Here is a 17,652-nt window from a genome sequence, read left to right as displayed (position 1 = left end):
CTGACAGGTGTAAGGTGGTATCTCATTGTGGTTTTGATTTGTATTTCCCTGATGATGAGTGATGTTAAGCATTTTTTCATGTGTCGGTTGGCCATCTGGACGTCTTCTTTGGAAAAGTGTCTATTCATGTCTTTTGCCCGTTTCTTCGCTGGATTATTTGTTTTTTTAGATGTTGAGTTTGATAAGTTCTTATAGATTTTGGACACTAACCCTTTATCTGATATGTCATTTGCAAATATAAAAGATTGTATTTTTAAAACTTTATAATGTATTAAATAATACACTAAATTAAAAAATACTTTTTTACTTTAAGTCATTTCTTATATGATGAAAAAACAATGAAATCATGAAAAAAATTTCTAAGGCTATTCAAAAATGTTCTATTTTTGTGAAAAGTGTTTGATATTCTCGTATTGATACTACAATTTCAGTTTTGAGTTATTATAAAAACACTTTTTTTTTTGGTTTGGTATTTACAATTCTGCAAACTTTACAAAACGATCTGATCACCCCTTATTCCCAATCATCAAGCTCTTTATCCTCTTCCTAAAGTGCCTACGCCAAGAATGTTTTCAAAACAGGTCCCTATATTTGGCAAAAACATCTGAGGCCTTATCTATCTGAAGACCTTCTTATTGTACTACATTTTAAATGGCAACTGGATTCCATAACATTCTTAGCTCAAATTTCTTTTAGTACTTTTTGCATCAAGTGTTAATGTTGAAACCTATTACTTCAATCTGAATTTTTTCCCTTTAAAGTGATCTAAATAAGTAAATCCTCTCTTTCTGGAAGCTTTCTAGAAATCTCTGGTTATTCAATGAAGAACTGTGGCAAAGCCCAGTTGCCATGACTTAGAAAGGGCAAGCATGCAAAATGAATGGAATATTCAAATATTAATCTATATTCTTCTCAAAATATTCAAACTAGGTCTAAATTATTTATGAAATCATTCCCCTATTTACATTCTACTTTTCTCTCTTTTTTTTTTTTTTTGTCTTCTGATCAAAATAAATAAATAAATAACGTATACATGTGGAAAATAACTCAAACATTACAAAACCACTCGGAAGTCTCTTGTAATCCAGAGCCCAATGACCCCTGACAAAACTCATCACTGTTAACAGTATATATTCCTTCAGATTTTTTTCTGAGCCTGTATAAACACATATATTAATATTATAGACAAAAATGAGTTAATAAAATGAACATCACTTGACTGTTTTTTTTAACTTAGTATCTCTATGTTAAACACATACTTACTTCATTCTTTTTTTTTTTTTTTTTCAACGTTTTTTTTATTTATTTTTGGGACAGAGAGAGACAGAGCATGAACAGGGGAGGGGCAGGGAGAGAGGGAGACACAGAATCAGAAACAGGCTCCAGGCTCCGAGCCATCAGCCCAGAGCCTGATGCGGGGCTCGAACTCACGGACCGCGAGATCGTGACCTGGCTGAAGTCGGACGCTTAACCGACTGCGCCACCCAGGCGCCCCCTTACTTCATTCTTTAAAAGGTATACAGTGGTCCATAAATTAACTATTCCCATATCGACACATCATTTTTCACCTTTTACAAAAATGATACTATGATCATCTGTATACATATATCCACCAACTTTTAAAAATGATTTATAGCAAACAATTTCTGTAAGTGAATTTGCTGAATCAAAAGGTAAGAATATCTTGGGTCTGGGTAGTCAGTTAAGCATCCATCTAACTCTTGATTCGGCTCAGGTCATGATCTCACGGTTTGTGAGACTGAGCCCCACATGGGGCTCTGTGCTGGCAGCGTGGAGCCTGTTTGGGATTCTCTCTCTACCCCTCCCTCACTTGTGTGTGAGCGTTGACTCTCTCTCTCTCTCAAAAATAAACAAAAAAAAGGTAAGATACCTTTAAATCTTTTATATATGGTTTTTAAAAGATAAAGCCAATTTACTGTCTTTAAAATACCACACTGTGCTCAAAATTTAATCACTCAAAAGGCAGAGGAATGACAAAAGCACTTAATCCTGAACAAGAGGGAAGCGCTGGCTCCTGATGGAAAAACTTAGAGAAAAAGTGACATCCTAGACTTCCTGGCTAAAAAGAGGATTGTCTGAACAAGGCAAGTCAGAAATGAGCCCTATAATTTAGGAAAGTCAATTTCAAAAGTCTAAACATTACACATACATTCCATAGACGGCAGACCTAAAAAGAAAATATGGTTGAAACTGGATAGAAGGCTTAGAGTATAAAATTCTGACAGAATTAAAAAAAAAAATTCTTTTTTAGATGCCAAGAAAGAAAAGGCTGAACAAACAACAGTAGTTGTATCTGGCATTCTCCAAGGGGTTCAAATACAAATGACTGCATATAAAAATGAGCATGTAACAGGGGCACCTGGGTGGTTTAGTCGGTTAAGCATCCGACGTCAGCTCAGGTCATGATCTCACAGTTCATGAGTTTGAACCCCATGTCAGGCTCTGTGCTGACAGCTCGGAGCCTGGAGCCTGCTTTGGATTCTGTGTCTCCCTCTCTGTGCCGCTCCTCAGCTTACTCTCTCTCTCTCTCTCTCTTTCTCTCTCTCTCAAAAATAAAACATTACAAAAAATTTTTTTAAAAAAATGAGCACATAACCACGGATGAATACAAAAACTGACTTGAAACAGAACAAAATCAGGAAGAGCTCAAAATCAGCTGAGGCTAAGCTAGATTCAGATCCAAGTTATCTGATCAGAACACCAACTTAGGAAAAGGAATGTTTCAAACACACAAGTTAGGCAATAATTCACAACCAAACAGTATCATAGATGGTAACTGAAAAGCATGTATAGATTGGGATGGTTACCATATTTCTGCCTGGAGTCTTAATTGAAAAAATAAATTAGTACCATCCAAAATGAAAAAAGTACATATATTGCCTTTCTTGAGTACATAATTACAGCCCAAAGAATCTTGTGGATTCATTATAGCAACAGAGTATACCGGAGTGTGATGGCTCTTGCCACAGGATCGTTACTATGAATCACAGAGAAAATTCTCTTCACAAATTCATCCACATTTAGAATCTTCTCCAAATGCTTCTCACTCTGTTGAGTAACTTTAAGGACACACAACCTCAGGAAATTGTTTCTACGAAGAAGCAGAGAAAAGGTAAATGAGACCACCTTAGGAAAGTAATATTTAATTAGGAATCAAAGCAACACATGATTTTAAATGTTAGCAATGGGGCAATGTTTTTCAATCTTATCATTTTTTTCTTTCATCACTAAAAGAGTTGAAGCCTATGCTTTGAATACGAAGCATAGCAGTTAGCAATGCCTACAGTTCTGAGGCCAGACACCAAGAGGGTAGAATCAGAAAGAGAAGCTGTAGAGATGAACCTCATCTCTTCAATTGTATTATAACCATGGCCGGGAGCTCAGATGGTCTTCCTCTTCTAGCAAGCTAATTCTACAAATCTCTTCTCCTTCAAGTCTGACTCGGTGTGTATATAAGTACCTGAGTGCATGAAAAATGGTGGAAAGAAGTAGGAGGAACTGGTGGGGAGAAAACAAACCAACCAACCAGCGGGGATTTATCCAGTGCTCCCATGTTTTAGGAACCTCACAGTAACATGCAATCTTGTGTTACAAAATATTAAGTCAGAAACTTCTCAAAACAACCTGTATAAATCAGACACTTCCAAAATATACAACAATACATTAAGATCATCTTAATTTGATTTATCCTGTTCCCCAAAGAAGTACCCTCTGACTTGTGACTTCATTTGTGCTTAAAACACCATTATATTTCACACCAAAAAGTGTTGTAAACTGCCATGTGCATCCACTAAAATGGTCACTGACCACGTGGAAGTCCTAAAGCGCAAAAAGAATAAAGACCACAATATTAAACAAAGAAACGTGAACAAATACTTTAGGATGCCGAGGCTTTAAAAAGACTTACCCAACTCTGAAAACATCAGCTAACTTTAGGAATGCGGAATTGATGAGAATAGGGAATGGATACTTCTGAAAGAGCCTGGGAAAGCGAACAACTGCTTCACATTGCTCACCAAGCTTGCCAGATCTTAGACCTACGAAAAGCACGAAAACAGAAGAATAGCTTACAAATCTGCGGTTACAACAAGGCAAAAATAGCAAATACCAACACAGCATTACACAGTAAAATTACTTATACCATAAAATAACATTCACAACAATTAGGTAAGGTACAATTGTAACTCATGATCTTTTATAAATAATAGGCCAGATAGTAATTTGGTAAACTGTCACTTTTAGATATAAACTAATGAAGAAGAAACAATTTTTTAAAAAAAGGTTGAGTAGTTTAAGAATATTTGGGGCCATAAAATAAGTCTCAACAAATTTAAAAGGACTGAAATCATACCTTGTTATGTTCTCTGACCATAATGGAATTAAGTTAGAAATCTCTAAGAGAAAAATATCTAGAAACTTCCCAAATATTTGGAAATTAAAAAACTTATACATAAGCCATGGGTGAAAGGGAAATTAGAAAAATATCTTGGGGTGCCTGGCTGACTGAGTCGGTTAAGCATCCAACTCTTGATCTTGGCTCATGGTTCATGGGATTGAGCCCCACATTGGGCTCTGCACTGACAGCACGGAGCCTGCTTGGGATTCCCTCTCCCTCTCTCTCTGCACATCTCCCACTCATGTGAGTGCCCACAGGCACTCTTCCTCTCTCTCAAAATAAATAAGCAAAAAATAAACAAACTTCACAAAGAAATGTCTTCAACTGAATGAAAAAGAAAGCACAACCTAAGGGAGGCAGCTAATGCAATTCTTCAAGAAACCTAACACTAAATGCTTTATATTAGGGAAGAAGAAAGGTTTCAAAGCAATGATGTAACAAAGGGGCCAAGATAATTCAATGTTGAAAGGATACTCTTTTTAACAAACTATCCTGGGACAACGGAATATCCATATGCAAAAATAAATAAATAAATAAAACCTTGATCCTTAATTTGCACCATACACAAAAATTAACTCAAAAATGAACCATAGGCCTAAATGTAAGAGCTAAAATTATAAACCATATGAAGAAAATATAGAGACATCTTTATGAGCTTGGGTTAAGCAAAGACTTCTTAGATAAAACACAAAAAGCATAAACCATAAAATAAAAAAGTATTAAACTCCATCAAAATTAAAAACTTCTGCTCTTTGGGGTGCCTGAGTAGCTCAGTCGGTTAAGCGTCCAACTTTGGCTCAGGTTATGATCATTCGGTTCATGGGTTCAAGTCCCACGTCGGGTTCTAAGCCGACAGCTGGGAACCTGGAGTCTGCTTCAGATTCTGTGTCTCCTTCTCTCTCTCTCTGTCTCTCCCCCACTTGTGTGTACTCGCTCTCCCTCAAAAATAAATGCACATTAAAAAAAAAAAAAAAACTTCTCTTCAAAAGATACTGTTAAGAGAATGAAAAGACAAGCCACATACCAGAAGAAAATATTTAGAGAACACATATCTGATAAAGGACAATGCGGAGGCCACTTTTAGGCAACAGGCTCAACCAAAGGAAACCTGAGTAAGGTAAAAGGGTCCATGGTGACTATGGAGCTGAATGCAAATGGGAAGACCCACCTCAAAATATCCATAAGCCCTAGCTGACCAATGGGCTACTTATGACGAGGCACAAGTACCAAAAAAGGAAAATTCCGTATGTTCCCATGCCTCTTCACCTCCCACCTGCTTAAATCCAGTCCCCCAACTTTGCCTACTCGCTTGTCTCTCCTTTGCTATCCTGCCCCGAAGTTCTCTTGCAGTGTATTCAATAAACTTCTACCTCCTTTGTTCTGCCTTGGGTGAATTCTTACACCACCCACATCTCCAGCCTCTACCCTATAGAGTCACTCCACAGACATCATCCATACTTCTTCTGCCTCAATAAGATGACAACCCGATTTTTAATTTTTATTTAATAATTTTAACGTTTATTTATTTTTGAGAGACAGAGAGACAGAGTGCGAGTGGGGGAGGGGCAGAGAGAGGGGGACACAGAATCTGAGGCACGCTCCAGTCTCCAAGCTGTCAGCACAGAGCCCGACGTGGGGCTCGAACCCACGAACTGTGAGATTGTGATCTGAACTGAAGTCACATGCTTAACTGACTCAGCCACCCAGGTAACCCTAGAAGACAACCTGATTGATTGATTGATTGATTGATTGATTGATTTATTTTAATTTTTTTTTTTTAATTTTACATTTATTGATTTTTGAGAGACAAAGTGAGACAGAGCATGAGCCGGGGGCGGGGGCCGGGGGGAAGAGAGAGAGAGAGAGAACAAGACACAGAATCTGAAGCAGGCTCTAGGCTCTGAGCAAGTGTTCAGCACAGAACCCCATGCGGGGCTTGAACCCACGAACTGTGAGATCATGACCTGAGCTGAAGTCAAATGCTCAACCGCCTGAGCCACCCAGGTGCCCCACAACCTGATTTTTTTAAATGGGCAAGATATGAAGAGAAATTTCATTAAAGAACAAATATAAATGGCATATACATGCAAGTTAACAGATGTTCAACACGGCTGGTCATCAGGGAAATGTAAATTAAAAACCACATTAAGATGGCACTACATACCCACTAGAATGGCAAAAAATGTTATGACAGACAATAGCAAGTGCTAATGAGGCTACGGAGCAACTATAACTCTCATATATTGCTGGTGGGAATACAAAACTATACAACTCCTTGGAAAACAGTTTGGTTGTTTTTTATAAAGGTGATCATTTACCTACTGTCCACTCAGCAATCCTACTTCTAAATATTTACCCAGGTGCATTGAGAATATTCGTCTGTACAAATACCTGTATTCAACTGCTCACAGTAGCTTTATTCATAATGGCCCCCAATTGGAAAAAACCCAAATGTCCATCAACTGGTGAATAAATAAACAAACTGTGGTCTATCCACACAAGGGACTACCACTCAGCAATAAAAAGGAAACAAATACTGCTTCATGCAACAACATGGGTAGATCTCAAAATCACTAGGCTAAGCAAAAGAAGTCAGACCCAAAAAAGACTACAAAACTTTAAGACTGTTTTATATGACATTCAAGGAAAGGCAAAGCTTTGGGACAGAGAACAGATCAGTAATTGTCAGGGGCTTGAGAGAGAAAATTGACTGCAAAGGGGTACAGGGAAAGTTTTTGGGGTGAAGGAAATGTTTTATATCTTGTTTTTTTTTTTTAAGTTTATTTTGAGAGAGAGAAAGAGAAAAAGAACAGGGAGAGCTTGAGCGGGGGAGGGGGGAGAGAGAGAATCCCAGGCATGCTCCGTGCTGTCCATGCAGGCTGGATGTGGGGCTCGAACTCACTAACCGTGAGACCACAACCTGAGCCGAAATCAAGAGTCAAATGCTCAACCAACTGAGCCACCCAGGCACCCCAGAAACATTCTATGTCTTGACTGTGGTAGTGGTTTCATGACTGCATGCATTTGGTGAATTTAATTATACATAAATTATACCTCAATTAATCTGATTTTTTTAACGTAAAAAAAAAAGCAACCAACAAATTATAAAGTTAATGTTCAATTCCTGAAAAAATATTCATTTAGAATGAGTATCTTAATATGGTATTAATATAATCAGCTTCAAATATTTCTTTTTTTTAGTATTTTAGCATTTACAAAATGCTAATTATATATATCTAAATCTGGGCAAGAATAGGGGCGCTACAATCTCTCTGTTCAGTAAAGTCTGCCCGCTGTTAGAAAATGACAAAGAAAATACTCATCTGAGGACTCTTTACTGGGTGTGACTACGCTTCAATACAAAAGACAATCAGAGTAAATCTGCACAGGCAATTCCTACAACATATTAATGGTTTGAGTTTTGTAAACGCACTCTTGTTGGTTATTTGGTACTTGGAATATATTTCCTCGTAGGAAAAAAAAAAAGCACTGTCAGCACTCATCATATTCCAGAATCCAGTAACAACTTATAATAAAAGTTCCCATGGGAAAATTAATTCAAATTTCTAATTGAGATATTTAGAACATATCCCTTCTTTGCCTGCTCCCCCTTTCCTCTGCCCCCCACCTCCATACATAGAAGAACTGCCACTAAAGCTCTAGAACTCTTCTCCCAACCAAACACACCTTGCCAATGGAAACGTTCTAGGTACCTGGCAGTGGCTCATGTAGGCTTAAAAGCTTTTCTAAAGGCCTGACTTGACAGAGGGTTCCAGAGACACACACACAGGGCAGTAAAGACAAAAGGGAAGGGGAGATAAGGAAGGGCAAGTCTGAGGATGCAGGTGAGAGAACAGAGAAGTAACAGATATGTTTGTGCATGTGTGCTAGGGGAACCTATTGGGATGACGCATAGCCATTGAACTTTTTTCCTCCTCTTCTCTCTGCCAGTAGTTCAGTGACGCAAAAGGGAGTAAAATTCTGTTTGTAATGAATTAAACCTTGGTTGGGATGAAAAACGTAAAGTAGGAGGCAGCCCGTGTAGAGGGAGTTTCCTGACAGAATATGATCTGTTTTACATTCCCTTAAAAAGCAAAACCACAGATTACACTGATTTGTTTAAACATGGTGATTTAAAATGTACCAAAGATAATTTTGAATTTGGCCAGAGAAATGTTTTGATTTCTCTAATACTGTCTAATTTTATTTCTTTAAGATAAAATAGACCCTCATTCCTGTAACACAGCCAACCAAAATAAATAAGTAAAAGAAGAGTAAATTTCTTGCTTATTTTCTGATGTAAGAGCTTTTGGAAAAAGGAAACAAGAAGCTAGGTTGACTCTGTGGGACAGAAGCTAAGGTTCAAGGGAAGAGGAAAATGCACAAAGACCTAGGATTTGGCAACAATCCTAAACTGGGGCTGTGGTACCCATCTTGCTTGCTCTGGGCCAGTTTCAATTTCATAATAAACCAAGCACCTGAAAATAGGCACTCAGCACAATCACATCATGTAAGAAGGGCTGTTCACTTTATTTCTGTTGCTAGCTACAACCAACCTGAGGAAGAATGCCCTGATCATAAGACCAATGATCGTGAGAATGCCACTATAAAAACAGACATTAAGGTGTAGGGATGTGATTGCTGTTTCTACATCTTTCTTTGTATTCTCCCACCAAAGAAACGGAGCTCTCCTTTTTTATTTTTTAAATGTTCATTTTTGAGAGAGAGAGAGAGAGAGAGAGCGAGTGTGCACACACGAGTGGGGAAGGGGCAGACAGAGAGGGAGAGAGAGAATCTCAAGGAGGCTCCACACTGTCAGCGCAGAGCCCGACAAGGGGCTCGAGCTCATGAATCATGAGATCATGACCTGAGCTGAAATCAAGAGTTGGATGCTCAACTAAATGAGCCACCTTTTATCTCCATTTTAAAGAAGACACAGGCAAAGACTAGTTAAGCAACTTGCCCAAGGAACAAAAGCTAATAAATGGCAGATGTGGGATTCAAGTCCTGGCAATCTGGCTCCAGAGCCTATGGTCCTAAACTATTAAGCTAAAATACATCTCTAGCACGCAACTAGAGAGTAGAAGTTAAGATTTAAAAGGGATTATTTGATTATGATTTTAGAGTGCTCTCATTCTGAGGGATAACAAATTCTTGGGAACTGAGGAAGAATAACATAAATTATGGTAAACTTGGGGGTTGTTATGTACATGAATCAAGTTTTCAAAACAACACACATTTCCAGGCAGCATGTATCAGTCAGAGTTCTTAGCTTCAAGCCACACAAGCTAACTGGCTGATTAGGCAGAATATGAGTTTATTAAAAACCTAATAAACAGTTTTGAGGCTAAACAGCTAAGAACACCTAATACTGCACTGCCAGACTGATGAGATGAGAAGTCTTGTTGCTGGGAAACTCGGGATGCAACTATTAGCTCTGCTGTCATCCAGGAACGCTGTAGCCATTGCTGCCGTTACTGTCCACTCACACCGCAGCCACGGTCACTGCCAGGGCACGGAACTGTGAGTGTGCCCTCAAGTACATCTTCGTGCATTGCTAACCTCCTGTATCACAGAGCCCGGAGGAGGTCTCTCTGACTGGCAGAGCTGAGTTCACATCTCGCGCTTTGCAAAGTTAACTAGAAAGGTGAGTTTTGGCTTCCACTCTGGTGAGACAGGGCTCTTGGTGTGAGTCATTCCTCAAGCACAGGAGGAGCGATCACAAGATGTTAAGTGACCACCAACATGACTAATACCCACCACAAAGAACACTGCTAATACACATTACTATCCAAGCACGTTTTAAGAGAGTTTGGTATGTACGTTCGCTTTAGCTGAGGGGTGAGGATGATTTAAAATGGAACCATAACACATGTATCTTGAAGTGTATTCATTAAAAATGGGGGTAGGGAAGAAGAAATACCAACATAAGTATACACCACACATTGTAAGATAACCTAACATCCCACAGCTTAATAAATTGATCATGGCAAGTCTCAGTAAATTATATTTAAAAAGCAGGAACAGAAACAACAGAAATGATAGTCAACTCAACTGATAATGAACAATAAAACATCCTTCACCCAAATTTCATAAATTGTCTATAACTATGTATGGTGGGATGTATGCAATACTGTACAGCCAGAATAGTGATTCAGAATCATAAACAAATTAGTTTTATTTTATGAATACCAACTTTCAGTAATATTTAACGATGCAGTTTGTAAGTTACAAAATCGTCAAAATAGTAGCTCTTACCCACATATAAAAATGAGTCTATGGATTTCAGTAAGAACTGAAGAAGGGCCTTGGGTTTTTGGAATAGTTCATGACCCATCAAGTAATCACCAATCAGGATTTGAGATGTTAAGACTTTCAATTCCACGTGACCTTCTTACAGGTCCACCTCTTGATACTCTCAGACTAAATATGGTCTGGTGGTACAGATTCTCAAGAGAGAATCTGGTTGACTCAGTGTGGGTCACATGTCCCCTTCTGAATCAGTCAGTTCTGGCATGGAATGGGTCACCTGGTACAGACTTTGTTGCAGAGGCCTCTCTCTTGAGTAGGGGATATAGAGATACTTCCACAGCCTCGTATTTGTTTATCGTAACACCAACTACATCTGTGCCAAAATGGACAGTGTAATAGCAATCTGTGGTTTTCAGTCTGAGAATTCACAGGTTTGGAATACAGGTGAGGTGATAGCATCTAAGGGGAAAATAAGGGAGAATAAATAGTCATCCTGATTTGTATCAGTTTTCTATCTCATAAATTTTTCAATGAGCACGCCTCAAAATTTCATGCAGCAGTAAGTTCACCAACACCTCAAGTAGCAACTCCATCTCTTATATTTCCTCTGTTCCCATAGCCCAGCTGCAAGAAAGGGAACCACTCCCTTCCTGGTTGCTCTTTCACCTCATCCTTTCCAAGGCCAACCTTACAGGAATCAGGCTGAGTGATGTCATTTAAAGGACACTCCTTTTCACTCAGGGTGAAGGAGATCTTGCATAGGTTTTCCTAAATCATTAGGACACTTTCTGTCAGTTCAGACTATGCAGAAGTTATATTAATGAGAAAGTTATACTGATCAATGTAAATGAGATATGTCCTTTATAATGCCTGGATTAATGATCATCCATATTCTGAAATGTGGCAGATAAATTTAAGTTATACTTGATTATAACATTTAACTCCGTATGTGCTTAGTCTTCACAGCTCAGTCAGCATGGTTATCAGCTAAAAACTCTAAAAAAGGGACATACCACCGAAAGACCTCTACAAAGCAGCTAGAGTGATCACTAAAAATGTAAACCAATCTCATGTCAGTCCTCTGCTTAAAAATTTTCAGTGTCTTCTCAATGCACTTGGCATAAAATCCAAACTTCTTGTCCTGACTAACAAGGCCATATATGATTTAGCCCTGTTTCCTTCTTAAAGCTGTGCTGTTCACTACGATAGCCCCAAGTCCAAGTACAGTGACTAACACAATGTAGGCGATCTGTAAATATTTGCTGAATGAATGAATGGCTATCACCTGATTATTTGTCTGTGTTACTAACTACATCTGGAAGGAATGGACTTGTGTCAGCTTCAAAATGGCATCCACTGGGGCGCCTGGGTGGCTCAGTCAGTTAAGCGGCCGACTTCGGCTCAGGTCATGATCTCGCGGTCCGTGAGTTCGAGCCCCGCGTTGGGCTCTGTGCTGACAGCTCAGAGCCTGGAGCCTGTTTCGGATTCTGTGTCTCCCTCTCTCTGACCCTCCCCTGTTCATGCTCTGTCTCTCTCTGTCTCAAAAATAAATAAACGTTAAAAAAAAATTAAAAAAAAATGGCATCCATTTATTCCTTGAGAGATCAGAAACAAATAGCTTAACTGCCATGCTTGCTCAAAAGTCTCAGAACAAAGTGCAAGAAATCATAAATGACATCTCCCAAGTGTGTATCTTAGGACACGAGTGCCACAGATATTTCCTTATAATGGAGTTCAAGTGTCACATCTGTACATCTAACTGCCTACACAACATCTCCATTTGGATGACTAAGAGATGTCTCAAATTTAGCAGTCCCAAACTGATTTCACTTCCATCCACTCAGTAAATGGCAATACATACTTCTAGTAGATCAGACCAAACACCTCTAAGTTTTTTCCTGACCACTAATTCTCACATTCTCATCACATTCATTAGCTAATCTTATTGGCTCTACCTTCAGAATATATCCAGAATCTCAGCACTTCACATATCTTCACTGAAATCACCCTGGACCAAACCACTGTTTTCTTCTTCCTGGATTGTGACAATTGCCTCACTAGTTTCCTCACTTCCATCCCTGGCTCTCCCACTTCAGTGTACTCTCAACACAGCAGTCAGACTGATCCTTCTCAAAATTAAGTCAGATATGCCACACCTGTGCTGAAAATTCCCTATGGTTTCCCATCTCAGAATTAAAGCCAATCATTTCAATGGCTTGTATTGCCCTACACTAACTGGCTCCTGGCTATCTTTTTATCTTCAATGTCTATCACTCTGCTCCAGAAACAGCATGCAAAACAGGCTCCAACCTCAGGGCCTTTGCACTTGCTGTTCCTCTATTTGACCAGTAAGGCCTGTCCCTCACTATCCGACATAAAATAACAAACCAGGGGCACCTGGGCAGCTCAGTTAAGCGTCAGACTTAGACTTAGTTCATGATCTCAGTTTGTGGGTTCAAACTCCACGTTGGGCTCTGTGCTGACAGCTCAGAGCCTGGAGCCTGCATTGGATTCTGTGTCTCCCTCTTTCTCCCTGCCCCTCCCCCACTCACATGCTGTCTCTCTCAAAAGTAAATAAAAAATAAATAAATAAAATAACCAACCCCAATCCCACACCCAGCTTTCTCCAGCCTCCTTCATTAGTTTCACTTTTCTTTACAGTATGTATCACTACCTGTCACAATATATGCTTACTATATTTGCTTATTGCCTATTTTCTCTGTCCCAACTATAAGCTCTCCAGATGCAGGGGCTTCATTTTGTTTTGTCACTGTTTCCCTAGTACAAAGCCTGATGAAATAAGTTGTGTGTGTGAATGTGAGTGTACATTTTGGGGGGTGCAAGGGAGGGACATGAAGAGGGGCTATGGACTAAGAACCTCCTATTAAAATACTTGAGAAACTATTCCTTGGAATACAATTTGGGGAACTCTGGTCTAGACGTTTGGGAATTAAAACAAAGTCAGAACTTGTAGCCTTCTGACCCTATGACCTTTGGCTCATAAAACAGAAATACTTTAACAGATACAGGATGAAATGACTCAATAGTTAAAACACTAAACTATATTCTAATGAAACTGGCCATTCCTGTAATCTAATTTCATAACAGCTTTAAAAGGGGAGCATGGTGGGGCGCCTGGGTGGCGCAGTCGGTTAAGCGTCCGACTTCAGCCAGGTCATGATCTCGCGCTCCGTGAGTTCGAGCCCCACGTCGGGCTCTGGGCTGATGGCTCAGAGCCTGGAGCCTGCTTCGGATTCTGTGTCTCCCTCTCTCTCTGCCCCTCCCCTGTTCATGCTCTGTCTCTCTCTGTCCCGAAAATAAATAAACGTTGGAAAAAAAAAAAAAAAAAGGGGGAGCATGGTGAAGCGAAAAAGAACAAAAGTTTTGTTCTTTTTTTTTTTTAATGTTTATTTATTTTTAAGAGAAAGAGAGATAGAGCATGAGTGGGGGAAGGGCAGAGAGCGAGGGAGACACAGAGTCAGCAGACTCCAGGCTCTGAGCTGGCAGCACAGAGCCCGACGCGGGGCTCAAACTCACCAACTGTGAGATCATGACCTGAGCCAAAGTCGGACCCTCAACCGACTGAGCCACCCAGGCGCCCCCACAAGTTTTGTTCTTATATTGTTCAAATTATCTTTCTGAGCCTGAGACATCTGGGGAATACTCACCTGGGGTACTGCTGGGAGACTTGAACACGATCACTTGCTTAATACCCAGGACTGACTGCCGGTTTATAGTTAAACACTCAATAATCATGCATTTATTTCTTACAGATATGAAATACCGTATACTTTATCAACTTCTAAAAAGCAAAAATTGTGTTATATATTTTTTAACACAATGTCAAATTTTTAGGAATTCTAGATTTCTCAACTTCTTCAGAGCCTGATCCTGATCTTTGTTCTACAACCACTGTCCTACTGTCATGAAATGAGCCCACCTGGACCAGAGTGGTAGAAAATGTCTTTAGAATTGGTAGAGTTATTAGATATCCAGACCTGCAACTTTCAATGGGAAATAGGAAGGAATTTCCAGAATGAAAAGATTATGTGGTGTTTAAAAATCACATTTACTATTATAATTTCGTATTTCATAGGGGAAACAGCTCACGGCTTTGGTAAGAGAAAGCAAAGCCCAGCATCATTTTCTTGGCTGATGAGGATGTACTAAAGATAATGTGACTCAACCAAAGGAATATCTCACTGGAGTGCTGTGACATCTTTATGTTGATCAAAAGAAGTTAAAAGCTTTTTCTGATAAACTCTTATCTAGACCAACCTACTAGAAATGTTTACAGGTTAAAAAACAAAAAAACGAAATCCCAAAAAGTTGACAGAGTGTCCACGTCAGAGAGCTGGGAAATGGCTCAAAGTGGACTTAAAGACAGATCCTTCTAAGCTGTAGTCCCAATCCTCGATAAAGTATACATTGGCTCTGGTCAATGAAGAATTAACTGTATACCAGGTGACAAAACGTTTCCTCCATTCAATAAAAATCACTGAAGTACACTGAAAGAAAGGTTTAATACTTTAGTTCTTTACCGTCAAATATTTGCCTTTGCCTCCCACATCCATCTCTAAGAAGGCATATCTCTTTAGCATTTAATAAAGGCTTCCTTTGCATACAATTACATCAATATTTACAACAGTCTTGCCAGCTCAATGGTACTGAACCCACTTTGGAGACAAAATACATAGGTTAGGTGAACTTAGGTGACCTGTCCATGATAATAAAATTTGTGGCATTGGAATTTCACTCAGTCTAACTCCAAAACTCCTTCGACTACACCAAGCAGCCCTCGCACCTCTCACCCCTTCTCCGACAGGAAAAGAGAACTCGTGGAATTTACAAAAAAAGGGGCGATGCTTTTTGGATTTTTTTAGCCATATTTAACCTGCCTAGTAACCCGTAGGTAACAGAGTTACAGAAATAAAATACAACGCTATAAAGTGGGTGTAAGATTATTATTTAGCACTCCTGGTGAAGACCTTGTCTCAACTGAACGTATTGAAAAACAATTTCACAATTTAAATTTACATTTTTACAAACTGCTTGGAAAATCGGGGAACCGTGCCCTCAAGTGATCAAATCGCGCCCATCACTGGACCTCGCTACTTGTTCAACTGGTGCAAAGCCAAGCCAGCAACGTTGCAATTTCCCTGCAATCTACCAGAGCTGCAAAAGCTCTGGATTCACCAAAAGCATGGGTGCCCGGGTGCCCGCCCCCGCCCTCTCTCCCTCTCCCAGGAAAACTAGGCGCATGCGCCTGTCCGGCGGCCACCACCGCCTGGTGGCGCCAGTGCCCCCCACACCCGTTTCACCCGCTCAGCCCGCTCTTTCGAATACCTTTGTCTAATTCCATAAGGGCAGAGTTAGCATCCAGCTCCTGTTCGCCATAGCCGGCATCTGCCAGGAAAGACTTAGTTGAGTTTGACGCCATGACCCGAATAGTTACTCGACAAGCCTATTTAAAAAGATTGCAAACTCTGCCCCAGCACCGCCATCTTCTTCCACCACCTCGCGGATTTTTCCTCCGCGCTATGTCAAGCCCTGTTACGCATGCGCCCTGGTCTCCCCGCCGTTCGCCAGCGCCTCTGCGGCCCCCCGCGCAGGCGCTCAGGGAGCTCCAGAACTCTGGGTTCCCGCGGCTCGGAGAAAAGGAGGCGGGGATTGGAAGGGGGAAGTGACTCGGAGGCGCCCGGACGCCGCGGCGAGAGCCAATCAGAGGGCGTGACGTCAGTTTGGCGGGGAGTTTGGTGGCCGGGGCTTACAGTGGCGGGAGTTGGAGGCAATAACTAGTCGTGTTCAGAGGGGCGCAAGCTACGATTTCTGCAGAACCTAGGGGCATTTCCACGGCTTTTCCTGCAGTTGAACCTTTTCCTCTGGCCCAGATGCTTTTCAATTCGGTGCTCCGCCAGCCCCAGTTCGGCGTCCCGAGAAATGGTGAGTAACGGCCCTAACCGCTACTTGTTGCTGGCGGGCTTCACCTCCCCCGAACAACACCGCGGACCAAGGCCGACTCCAACTCTGTTTCCCAGCCCCCGAGTTCTCCCACGGCCAAAGTGAGTTCGTGTTAGTGAGAACTACTGAAGAAAGCTGCACTTTCCTGTCCTTGGGACACTTTTAATCGTAATCGGGAGTTTTTAAATTGTAATACGGGCCGACGGAGGGAGGAAAGTTGAATCGGCTGGCCTTCTTTACGGCTTCTGTCTATATTGCACATTAACTGGACAATGCGTGCATTTGAGTGTGTGTGTGTGCGGTTTAACAGCTTTGTGAGATCTTCAAGACTCATTTACGGATCCATTTGTTAATTCATTGATTCATTTGTTGTAGAACTTTAGTAAGCCCTACTGTTTGCTGTATACGCTGGTGAATATGATTCGCTATTAAAGAACTCAGTCAAGCAGAGAAGACAGAACATCTGCTTCCAGCATGGTCAAAAAAAAATGTTCCCCGTGATTACTGCATGTGCATAAAAATTCGAAATTACACAGTGAAAAATGCCCTTAACCACATCCCCCAGAGATAATCACTGATAGTAGATTAAAGTATATTATTACAAATGTTTTTCGATGCCAAGGTAGTATGTATTGTTATTTACAGAAATGGGATTAAAATGCTTTGTTTCGTTTTTCACTGTAGCGGTATAACTTGGGGGTGTTTCTGTGTTAGTGGTATGTAGAAATCCAACTTACTTGCTACAGTTGTTGGGGTTCCTCAGGTTAAAACATTGGCAATAGGAGTTTTGAGCTCAGGTTTGAGTATCATCAACCTGAAACTTTCTGGTAAGTTTCTGACCAGGGAGTTACTACCCAGACTGAGGTTGGATAGAAATGAAATCCCATTCATTTAAAAAGGGACTAGGTCTTCTTTCCCCCTTGACATCATGTGGAAAACAAAAAGAATCTGAGAAGGGAACTTTTTATATTACTAAGGCAAAGGTCTAGGAAAAGGATATTGAGAAGTAGTAGACTGAGGAA

The 17,652-nt window shown here is 40.4% G+C and overlaps 2 protein-coding genes across 2 annotated transcripts in view; one reads left to right on the top strand and one right to left on the bottom strand.

The window, feature by feature from the left end:
* INTS7 (integrator complex subunit 7) overlaps positions 1–16,233 on the bottom strand; it is a 92,906-nt gene extending 76,673 nt beyond the window's left edge. The window contains exons 1-3 of the mRNA XM_030302239.1: positions 16,016–16,233; positions 3,929–4,058; positions 2,966–3,112 (exon numbers count right to left, since the gene is read on the bottom strand). Of these exons, the coding sequence (XP_030158099.1) occupies positions 2,966–3,112; positions 3,929–4,058; positions 16,016–16,109 (371 nt within the window). The 5' untranslated portion in view covers positions 16,110–16,233. The remainder of the gene's footprint in view (positions 1–2,965; positions 3,113–3,928; positions 4,059–16,015) is intronic.
* A 213-nt stretch (positions 16,234–16,446) lies between these two features.
* DTL (denticleless E3 ubiquitin protein ligase homolog) overlaps positions 16,447–17,652 on the top strand; it is a 41,097-nt gene continuing 39,891 nt past the window's right edge. The window contains exon 1 of the mRNA XM_030303089.2: positions 16,447–16,612. Within this exon, the coding sequence (XP_030158949.1) occupies positions 16,561–16,612 (52 nt within the window). The 5' untranslated portion in view covers positions 16,447–16,560. The remainder of the gene's footprint in view (positions 16,613–17,652) is intronic.

The sequence above is a fragment of the Lynx canadensis genome, chromosome F1 (genome assembly GCF_007474595.2).
Source record: "Lynx canadensis isolate LIC74 chromosome F1, mLynCan4.pri.v2, whole genome shotgun sequence".
Classification (NCBI taxonomy): Eukaryota; Metazoa; Chordata; class Mammalia; order Carnivora; family Felidae; genus Lynx; species Lynx canadensis.
This window is presented reverse-complemented; position numbering and strand designations above follow the sequence as displayed.